The sequence below is a fragment of the Coenobita brevimanus genome, chromosome 108 (genome assembly GCF_032717465.1).
Source record: "Coenobita brevimanus isolate Jiangsu-jjx chromosome 108, ASM3271746v2, whole genome shotgun sequence".
Taxonomy (NCBI): Eukaryota; Metazoa; Arthropoda; class Malacostraca; order Decapoda; family Coenobitidae; genus Coenobita; species Coenobita brevimanus.
The window spans coordinates 14,280,528-14,292,764 of NC_137061.1; the positions used below are offsets into that span (position 1 = coordinate 14,280,528).

At 41.9% G+C, this 12,237-nt stretch overlaps 1 protein-coding gene across 1 annotated transcript in view; it reads left to right on the plus strand.

The window, feature by feature from the left end:
• Positions 1-1,008: 1,008 nt before the first annotated feature.
• Positions 1,009-12,237, plus strand: part of LOC145416862 (putative peptidase C1-like protein F26E4.3) — a 109,841-nt gene continuing 98,612 nt past the window's right edge. Inside the window, exon 1 of the mRNA XM_080285732.1 lies at positions 1,009-1,116. Coding sequence (XP_080141858.1) covers positions 1,010-1,116 — 107 coding nt within the window. The 5' untranslated portion in view covers position 1,009. The remainder of the gene's footprint in view (positions 1,117-12,237) is intronic.

Consider the following 12,237-nt stretch of genomic DNA (forward strand, 5'->3'; position numbering starts at 1 on the left):
TAATGGTTACAGATACATTTATGTCATCTTAAGCAATTTAGACAAATACATAGAATCAGTAACTATGGATTGACCATGTAACGACAGTAAGTTTGGGAATTAAGTTTGTGAGTGGAAAATTCTAACCACTGAATTTCATGATTAGAAAGGCCCTGGTATAGAACAGTGATGCAATAATATTTCACTGAACATATATAAATTAAATCGTAAGTGCATCCCCAACATGTTATAGAGTTCGTCACTTGTACATATTTTTCCAACGAAGGCACACATTTTGCGATATAACCATTTGTCAGATAAGAAAAGAGGGTTATTTCTCCAACAGTCCACCCTTAGTTACGGCACTGCTATTTTTAGGTGTGAGCCAAACAGATGTTCAGCGTTATGGATAAGGACTTCCTGTCGCATCCGAGTGTAGCCGCTACTATTAACTCACCCCCATCCAACCCAAACTCCTCAGTCCTCCCACCACACCCACTCCCCAAATCCCTTCCTGTCACCCTGCCCCAACCCTGTCATCCCCCCACCCGTAATAACTTATTAATCCTTCCACACCCAGCCCCCCATTCCCCCACCACCCCAACTCCTCACCTCTCCAATACTTCAAGTTTTCCATTCTTCGCCATACCTCACACGTTACCTTGATGCCTTACCCTCCCATCCTCCGATCCCCTCCAACTCCTAAGTCCTCCCACCTGCAGTCCTTCCCAGTTCCTCAATTCTCCCATGCACTCAAACTCGTCACCCCTCCAAGCCTCTGATTCTAACCCTCCCTCCCTTCCAGCCAACCCTTACACCTTAGTCCTCCCTCCCCCCCCATCCACTCCAGCTCCTAAACTCTCCCATCCCCCAGCTCCCAGGTCCATCCCAACTCCTCACCCCTGCCATGTCCCCTGCCTCCCATTCTACCAGTCCCCCAAGTGCCCTCGCCTTGTCCCATACTCAGACTATATAACAGAGGCAAGACAGCCAGCGTGGCCATCTACCATCCTGATCCTCGACAGTCACCATGTTGCTTACAAAGCGTCATCTGCCGCTCCTCTGCCTCCTGCTCGCTCCCTCTCTGGCGTGGGCAGTGGGTTTCCAAGGAATACCAGGCAATTACTGTAGATACAGGTAAGGCTTCAAGATTTTAACTTTCTCTAATTTTGCCCTTTTGCCCGAATCGTGATACGCCAGGTGTGTGAGAGTGGTGCGTGTTTATTTTCCTGTATTTGTTCTTGGAGAGAGCTTTTAAACCATCCTAACTCCCAAAGTGGCCAAGCAACAACGCCCATTTTCACTTAATGTATTATTCTGGCCCACCCTCACGTCACCCTGCCCACCTCAAACTTATAAAATGCATTTGTTCCCACTGCCACTGAAGCCTATTATACAAAACCCATCTTCACAGGGTGTAGTCATCCCACGCTACTCCATCATCCATCATACCCACTTCTTTCCACGAATCTCACCATCCCTATCCACTCACCACACCCATACCTGCAATGCCTTTATTCACAGGTTATATTACCTGCCTTTATGACCAGTGACCGTGGGCACCTTTATCTTCCAAGTAATATTTAGCCTGAAGTAACTCACCAAACCTCCAACTCAGGCTATCCTGCCCACTCACTCTTGCTCACCCTGTGTTGTCTTGATAGCCTTCATCATTGTACTGATGGGGCTAATATTTGGAACACACTCTGACAGGAATTAGCACATAAACCCATCTCCAGCTGCACCTCAGAGGCTCTAACCCACCAGTCACTTATTTTCCCCCAGAAACCTGTTCCTTCACTGTCAGATTTTCCACCAAAAACCTATTTGCCACATAGACTTTTTTTCCTTTATGGATCAATTTTACCCAAGACATTATTGCTCAAGGACACATTTCAATTTGGAACTATTTTCCCCCATGGACCTGCTTTTTCCATGGACATATTTTGCCCCATGAATCTATTTTCTTGCATGGATGAATTTACCACCATAGACATAATTTCCCATCTGCCTATTTCCTTTCCATGAACCAACAGTATTTTCTACACTAGACATGTTTCTCCCATGGACTTATTTTCTCCTTTGGATCTAGTTTTCCAGAGCACCTATTTTCTCTTGTGGAAAAAAACAGATCCCCACATGAGCCTCTGTTCACTCATGGACCCATTTCCACCACGGAGATATTTTTACCCATAGAATCATTTCCCTCAGTAACCTGTCATTAACCATTTTCCCAAGGACATATACTCCATGGATCAATATTCCCAATTGGACTTATTCCTCTCATGGACCTATTCACATGGATCTATTTTCCTACAACCCACCCTTCACTCCACCCACCCTCAAACTCTTAGCCTTACTCAGTGTAGTCTGTTCCAGAAGCAGGATAATTACTCAGCAGCTTCCCACACATGGACGGATGAATGATCACATACAATTAGGCACGGAAGATTTAATAGCACAGATAATATCAACAAGGAGCACTCAGAGAAGGCAACATACTCACAGAGCAACTGGTCTAAGGTCTGAACATTTGAATTTGTCCTGTAAATATGAAATTTGACCAACTGCTCTCAAAATCGATTTACTTCATCCTTGGCTGACCTTTAACATTTCCACCATGTTTGGTTCAAATAAAATCAGACCTGATGAGTTTATCTTGCCCTGAAACACTGACCTTTGATCTCTCCCTGTGACCTTGACCTTTGACAGACTTCTCAAAATCAAATCCCTGCATCCGTCCCTTATCATGAAGCCTTCTACAAAACTGGCTTTAAATCGGACGCAAACCATCTAAGCTGACCTTGCCATGTGACTGTTTCCTTTGACTGATTGCTTAAAAAAAAAGAAAAGAGGTTAACCCCCTGGGTGATCCTCAACATTTCCACCAAGTTTGGTTTAAATGATATAGAAACTAATCTAGTTAATTTGTTTGTACACAGACACATGGGTCGAACATTGACTTTCCCTTTGACTGATTGTTCTCAGAACTGAAGCTCTTCCTTCTTGTTTTGCTGTCAGCCCTGTACCTCAACTTTGGTCTATATTGGATGAAAAAGGTTTAAGCTGACTTAGCTAGGCAGGCGCTGACCTAGCCCTGTGACCTTGACTTTTGATTCATTATTTTCCACAACAACGGGTCATCCTATTGGCAGACCGTCACCCTTTCACTAACTGTGTTAAAATAAAAAAGTTTGGGCTACTTTATTCACACACACACACACACACACACACACACACACACACACACACACACACACACACACACAGAAAGATAGACACACGTTAGGTAAAGGGGCGTAGTGAAGGGTGGGAGGAAGCGGCCCCCCCCCCTTCAGGGTCTTGAAATCGTATGGGGTAAAAAAAATTAATAATGCTTTAAAAATGAAAAATAAATAAATTAATAAATAAACCACTTGAGAGAGAGAGAGAGAGAGAGAGAGAGAGAGAGAGAGAGAGAGAGAGAGAGAGAGAGAGAGAATCGTGGTAAGTCAGCGTCACGTAGACATAACTTTGGATCGGTTCTCAAAGAGAAATGCAAGAAGACTGAATCCCCTCATATGAAAACACAGTACTGTCATGGCATGCAGAATTGCTGATGGTATAATTATGTAACTAGAATTGGTGTTATTTTCATTTTAGTTGAAGTAGCGGTTATAGAGTACCAATACACATTTACATTTATTTCTCTGAGTTCGACAATATCTTATGTTTTTGTTAATTAGTGTTTCCTTCTCATTAAATTAATGAGACCTATGATTTCTCAAGCAATATCTGTTCAAAGTATGAAAACGATCAGCTCGAATGAGTGCTAGAGGTCTTATTACCTGTGATCGAAGTAGAAATCAGGTATATATATATATATATATATATATATATATATATATATATATATATATATATATATATATATATATATATATATATATATATATATATACACGTGTGATAGGTGGGGGTTCTCACTATCCACTCACTTAGTGTAGTATTGCTCAGGTGTCTGCCGTTTCCTCTCCTCCATCCTTCATTCCTTTCATCCTCTTCTGTCTTTCCTTCATTCTCTCCTCATCCTTCTGCCTACGGGTGACTTTACACTCCCTCTTCTGTCTTTCTTTCCTTCATTGTTTGCTCTTCCTTCTGCCTGTGGTTGACTCTACACTGAGTGACAAGCCAAATGGTTTCCTGTACACCATGAAACGATTTACTACGCTGGGTGGTAACTATACAACCAAATTTTTGTGCCTGGTGGTTTAGAGGGTAATTACGGCGCTCCAATCGGATTGAGCCAGTGAAGGTTTATATCCAATAGTGGTTGAGGTTTATTGCTCACGTAATGCCATTAAGGGATGAGTGAGGCTGGTCACTCTCATCTTAAATGTCAGGACCAACTTGCCCAGCCCCTTGCTTCTACGCTCCTCATGGGGCAACATAGGATTGGATGATGGATATATACTGTATATATATATATATATATATATATATATATATATATATATATATATATATATATATATATAGATATATAGATATATATATATATATATATATGGTGCATCTGTGGTAGAGTGTGCGTTTTCGTACATGCGAGAACGAGGGTTCGTGCCCCGCCAGGGTAATAAACTTTGGGAACGTTCTTCCGCCACGTACTGCTTCAGCGGACATAAGGGGTGGTGTGGTTGAACCAGTGTTGCGTACTATAAAGTATGTTTGCACCCAGTTTACTTGCACGGGCCGATTACACTTGGTTCGCAGACTACACACACACCCAAAGCCACTCCAACACTACAATTACACTTACAAGCATTTCTCACCCTTCATACTATCTCTGCCAGACAGCCTAAGCCACTTGGTAGAGATACATTGGCAGTATCGTCCCCACTTCGGTCGGGATAGGCGGGTCCTGCAGTGGACACTCAAATGGCTAATGATGATGATAATATATATATATATATATATATATATATATATATATATATATATATATATATATATATATATATATATACTCTGTCATCATCATCATCATCATCAGTAATACGTTTTTGTTATCCCCTTTTGTCAGATTAATTTTGACATTTCCAGTCTCCAACTAACTTAGCTAAGATTATTATGCTCTCAAAGGCAAGGAAAATGCACATGAGACTCCCAGATGCATTATTGTTTTCTTATTCCATGAGGATCATTAGAAAAGCTTTTTTTTTTTTTTTTTTTTTTTTTTTTAGCCAAAATCAATTTCTTCCTCCAATTTTCGCCATTTTCACTATAATGAGTTATCATCTAAATACTCTGATACATACCTTACATAGACCTCAGGAAGCCCATAAAAGTACTAAGTTTTCATAAATTTTCCTGGGGGGCTCACAGCGCCCCCCCACCAGACCCCCCAGCTGCAGAGGTTAGCTTCGCTCGCCTCCCACCACCTTTTTACGAATCTATGAACATCTTTCTCCCCCCCCCCTTGTGAACTTTCTGGCTACTCCCCTGGTTAGGTAAAGCATAACTCCTTCTCTCGCTTTGCGAGCGCCGGTGTAATAATATGGAACACCCACAGAGTCCAGTACCCGTGCTTACCAACTGGTTTAAGGGCTAAATATTTGACAGCCCTGTGACCTTGACCGTCGATAGATTATTCAGTATCCAATTTCTTAATTCTGGCCCAACCATTAACCCTTCAAGTCAGATCAGAACTCTTCGAGGTGATTTTCCCTACTGATTTTAACCCTTGAACACTCCATGTCATTGATCTCTGACTGATGTAAAAAACGGAGTATGTTTATCACTGTTTGTCCTGAACCCCTCCATGATATTTAGTTTACTTTGTATAAAAACTGTTTAGGTTGTGGGGGGTTTGTTGGCAACCTCAGCTTGAGTAGGACGAGGACAACGAGCGTAAATATGAACAGCATCTTTATTTCAGACGTTTTGACATTTCAAATGTCATCATCAGGGATCGGAAAGGCATAGGGTTAGTAAGACTAAGCACTAAAACATATTTCAGAGAAAATGTGTAATTCAAAAACTTATTCTTATAACGGTTAAAGAAGAATGGGACTAACCCAGAGTTTCATAATACAAAGAGGTACTGCAGACGTAGAGTTGTTTAGACATGGGTTGTGGGTCTCAGTATACAGTTATTCGAACAATCCTAAGTTACTATTTCATGTAAAAATTGTTACCAGTCGCGATAGCGAAGCTGATATTGTTTTCAGTGTGTGTGTGTGTGTATGTGTGTGTGTGTGTGTGTGTGTGTGTGTGTGTGTTAGCACGATAACTTCGCAACCGCTCAAGATATCATCACAAAATTTTACAGGTGTGTATTAGGGATGAAAATCTCCTCCGAGTTCGGAATTGGTGAAAGTAGCTCAAGGTCTGTGTGTCTGTTCCCTCGATGACTTCTCAACCACTCAAGATATCATCACATGATTCTACAGGTGTGTAGTAGGGATGAAAATCTACGAATTCGAAATTTATAGAAGTAGGTCAGGGTCAAGGTCATATTCCGAGCCGCGCTAGATATGTATCGGCTCACAGCTGGTGTGATTCCTCCCTGGGGGGGGGGGCTTTAGTTTTATAATACTCATTTTTAAGTATGACATCCCGAGATACACAATGGTCTCTTACTGCCGAATGAGGAGGCGACCTGAGTGTGCCGCCAGTCCTGCTCGACTGACCCATATGCTTGTCTGTCCTAACTTGGAAAGCAAGGATTGTGCTAGTGCTCCAATCGACTTACACACACACACAGACACACACACACACACACACACACACACGCAGTGGTAACGTTCTCGCTTGCCATCTGGTAGACGGGAGTTCGCGCCTCGCTCAGGTTGCGAAAAGTTTCACTGACGAAGTGGGTGGTTACTGTCCCCCTTGAGCAAGGGGACGGGTGTGTGGGTATGTGAAGGTCACAGCCCTGCCCTTAGATTGGACTATATGAGCTCTCAGCTCCCTTCCGGGAGGGTAAAAGCTGACGATCACGACCATCAGGTGATTCTGACCGACCCGGTGAATTACACACACACACACAAAGTAAGCAAACAGACCACCAGGTTGTCTCTGTGGTCGTGTGAGTAATAATAATAAAAATCTGTCTATATATCTATTGTCAGACGCCTCAATCCCATAAGGGGTGGCCACAAACAAATCGCCTCCACGTCGCCCTGTCTAATAATAATAATAATAATAATAATATAAAGAAGCTGTGTAGTTTCTCCCTATGGATTAAGAGAAAACATGGAAGGTTAACATCCAGTCCTGGGATATGCATACGAATTTGAAAGTACTACAAAATAGTAGTAGTTATAGTAGTAGTAGTAAGTATCTGACGGGAGAATATTCTACAACACGTAGTACGATATAAAAGCACTATCTGCCCTTTTTCCCCTGAAAATTATGGTGAAAATTTTTATAAAGTGGAAAATTTTATCAAGGAACCAGGCAAACTGACCTGAGAAGTTCCTCAGAATTCCATGTGCCCATTTTCCCCTGCTTCTGATCGCTTTTATTTTGGGAGGAAGGACTGACCCCTCCCCCCCCAAGAACCATTAAGGGGGGCATCCTCCAAAAAATATCGCATTACGGATGAGAGTCCATTGTACATCATGTACCGTACTAAGTTCCCAAAGCCATGACAAATTATCTGTCCTCCTTTCACTATTTCTGAGAACTTTTAATTTCGTCAGGAGTGTGGCCCCTCTAAAAATCATGGTTGTGATTGGAAAACTGTTTTAGTGGAAAACCTTTGGAGTACCCGGACGAACTCACTTGGGAAGTTTCATGCAAATCCATCCATAACCAAGGAGGAGTTAGTAGGGACAGAAAGACAAACAGCAACACAAACAGGGTATAGACCGGGCTGGTGAAAATTACACCGCCCTGCTTCGCGGTAATAATAATAATAATAATAATAATAGTAGTAGTAGTATAGGAATATATGAGCAAACGAGGCAAGGAAACTTAAGCTATGGAGATGGCTGGATGAATTTAGTGCGGAGGAGTGTATAGACAGGGTTTTACAACCCTTTTTATCTTGGAAGCCGTTGGATTGACTGCCAGGTAGGCTGGTGTGAAGCTACAAGCGGAACGTTTTTTGATATCAGGTGAAGCCAGCATTCCGGGGAGTTTATAAGTAAATGGAAGTGTGGTTCATTCACCTTGGCAAACTTTGGTCGGTATCTTATATATATATATATATATATATATATATATATATATATATATATATATATATATATATATATATGTGTGTGTGTGTGTGTGTGTGTGTGTGTGTGTGTGTGTGTGTGTGTGTGTGTGTGTGTGTGTGTATGTGTGTGTGTGTGTGTGTGTGTGTGTGTATGTGTGTGTGTGTGTGTGTGTATGTGTGTGTGTGTGTGTGTGTGTGTGTGTGTGTGTGTGTGTGTGTGTGTGTGTGTGTGTGTGTGTGTGTGTGTGCGTGCACTGGTACATATATTTGATTTTAAAGGGGGGGGGGATCTTTGGACAGTATCTCATACTATTCGGAGAGAAGGTCCAGATGATGGTGATGGTAAAAATAATAATAATAATAATAATAATAATAATAATGATAATAATAAATGTATTGATAATAATCACCATCATTATCATAATCATTATCTTGATCTTTATCATTACTATTATCATTCTTCTTCTTCTTCTTATTATTATTATTATAATTACTACTACTACTATTATGTTATTATTATATTGTTGTTGCTTTTATCACCACTATTATTATTATTATTATTATTATTATTATTATTATTATTATTATTATATCTTTTGACACTGAGGAGTGAATGATAACAGTATAACTACGGACAAGGAGGGTTAATTCCCGTCTAAGCTGACAATCAGATCTTTGCCTAGCTTCATTAACCCCACAAAACCGCTTAGTAGGAGTCAGATGACAGTCAAAAGACAGTCGACTGACATTCCAACCTTCCGGTACAGCAAATGTGGTACGATTAGTATATATGACAGCAGGTATCTGACTGATTTAGGCGATTAGTAAAGGTGTGCATATTCGTGAAGAAATTAGGCCAAAACACAACGTCCCCTTTTAACATGGAAATTCGCTCCACCTTCATTAAAAAAATTGATAGTTAAACACATGGTTGAGGCAATATTCTGTGAGGAGCAGCTTCGTCAATGAGCTTCAAGACATTTCAGTTCTCTGTTCAGCAATGGTTCCCCCTACTTGTACTATTTCACACCACCTCCTTCATGTGTTTCCTCCTTGATCTCCGACCCAGCACTGGTCTACTTCCAGTCACCTCACTTTCATACAACTTCCCAATCAATTTATTTCTTTATTCTCTCCATGTTGCTGGACCACACCAAAGTGTTTCTCTTCCCGTCACAACCTGAGCACAATTTTGCCTTCTATTCGTTAATTTACTGGTCCACCAGAAGACCAGTCAACATGTAAAAATACCCCCGCAAATACCAGTATATCAGTCCTGTATGGGACAGCCCAAGCTTGTATTCAGTATGGATGGTGGGTATTAGCACTGATGTGGCGACATGTGATGGTGTATAGTATGTAGCAGGACTACTGGGCCTCGGGACCGGGCTGTGATGCATATGACCAGGGTCCGACACTTAAAAATAGGGATGGGGATAGAGATAGAGATAAGGAAAGCATTAGAGTTAGAGATAGGGACAGGGAAAGAGACAGGGACAGGGATAGAAACAGAGATAGAGAGAGACGGGGATAGGGATAAGGACAGAGGTAGATATAGGGACAGGGATAGAGATGAATATAGGGACGGGGACAGGGACAGGGATAGGGACAGGGATAGAGATAGATATAGGGACAGGGATAGAGATGAATATAGGGACAGGGACAGGGGCAGGGATAGGGACAGGGATAGAGATAGATATAGGGACAGGGACAGGGACAGGGATAGGGACAGGAACAGGGATTGGGATAGGGACAGGGATAGAGATAGATATAGGGACAGGGACAGGGAAAGGGATAGAGATAGATTAAGGGACAGAGATAGGGATAGGGACGGGTACAGGGATAAGGATAAGGATAGAAACTGAGATGGAGATAGGGATAGGGATAGAGACAGATAGAGGTAGGGACAGGGATAGGGAGAGGGACAGGGATAGGGAGAGAGATAGGAACTGAGATAGAAATAGGGACAGGGACGGGGACAGGGATAGAGATAGGGATAGGAATAGATATAGAGATTGGGATAGGGATAGGGACAGAGACAGGGATAAGGACAAGGATAGGGATAGGGACAGGAATGGGAATAGGGACATGGATAGGGACAGGGACAGGGATAGGGACAGCGATAGGGACAGGGACTGGGATAGGGACAGGGACAGGGATAGGGACAGAGATAGAGACAGGGATAGTGATAGAGATAGGGATAGGAATAGGGATAGGGACAGGGATAGTGATAGAGATAGGGATAGGGATAGGGGTAGGGGTAGGGATAGAGATAGGGAGAGGATTAGGGATAGTGTTAGAGATAAGGAGAGAGACAGGGAAAGAGACAGGGAAGGGATAGAGACAAAGATGGAGATAGAGACAGGGATAGGGATAGGGATAGAGATGGATGTAGGGACAGGAACAGGAACAGGGATAGGGACAGGGATAGATATAGGGACAGGGATAGACATAGGGACAGGGACAGGGATAGGGACAGAGACAAAGACAGGGATAGGAACAGGGACAGGGATAGATATAGGGACAGGGACAGGGATAGGCACAGGGACAAAAACAGGGATAGGAACAGGGACAGGGATAGATATAGGGACAGGGACAGGGATAGGTACAGGGACAAAAACAGGGATAGGAACAGGGACAGGGACAGGGATAGGTACAGGGACAGGGATTGGGATAGGGACAGGGATAGAGATAGATGCAGGAACAGGGGCAAGGACAGGGACAGGGACAGGGATAGGAACAGAGACAAGGTTAGGGATAGGGACAGAGATAAAGATAGATATAGGGACAGGGACAGGGATAGAAACAGGGATAGAAATATAGACAGAGATGCAGATATAGATGTATAGATAGGCATAGGGATAGGGACAGATAGCGATAGGTGGGTCGATAAATAGATAGATAAATAAAACGACAGAGAGATGGAGAGAGGCCCATGTAGAGATAATACGGAGATAGATAGATAGAGATAAAGCGATAGCTACAGAAACATTATATATATATATATATATATATACTTATTTATTTATATTCATCTATTTAGTTATTTATACAGAGAGAGAGAGAGAGAGAGAGAGAGACAGACAGACAGACAGACAGACAGACAGACAGACAGAAAATTTAACCTTTGACAGTGATTTTAACTTTGACATTTGATAGCAACGTTTTAATCTTTAGAGTGTGTGTGTGTGTGTGTGTGTGTGTGTGTGTGTGTGTGTGTGTGTGTGTGTGTGTGTGTGACGATTGACACTTCAGTTTATTCTTGGTTTACCCTGGCTCGGCTAGAGATGTTAGTACAAGCTTTTGCCATGTATCAGGAATGATCGGAGATAAGTGATGAGTATTACAAAATAGCTTTTCCTTTCTTAAAATAAGTATTAAATTATTATTTTTTGGGTAAGTAAATATTTTAAATTAAACGTCGATATAATAATATATTTTCTTTACCGAAGCGAATCAATATGTAAGTAAAAATGTTTACTCAGATGGTTCTGTTATGACACCCACTACGAACTGGAATTTTTAATGACACTTCTTGCTGCAGCGCGTGATTAATAACCTGACGAAGGTCTGTAACCTATTTCAGCTCAGTTAAGTAACAGATGCAGGTCTATTGGAGAGTCGATTTAACCAGGGCTACTCACTTGCAATGCTGCCTACTTCTTCCTTCACCTTTATCATTCTTTTTGTGCCTGCCCTCCTCTCCTCCTATTTCTCACTTTTTTCCTGTCAGTTTTTATTACTTTTCTTTCTTTTTCAAGTTGCTTTACCTTGACTGACAATCCTATTGGTTGCCTGTAGGCCAGGAAACCATTTACAGAGCTGGGTGGTAACCATATAACCAACCCAAATGTGTTCCCTGCCTGTCAGCAAGTGGGTGAGCGGAGGGTTAGTACCTCACCCTGTAACACAACTTACTCAAAGACAATCGGCCACACTTTGCGATATAGTGGCGTCTGGCTATTGATATAGACTCTTTCCTACCTAATGACTATAGACTCATTCAGTTCTTGTAACGAAGAATAAGTAATTAATTGTGTGGGTGGCACAGTTCCACGAAGCGAAAAACA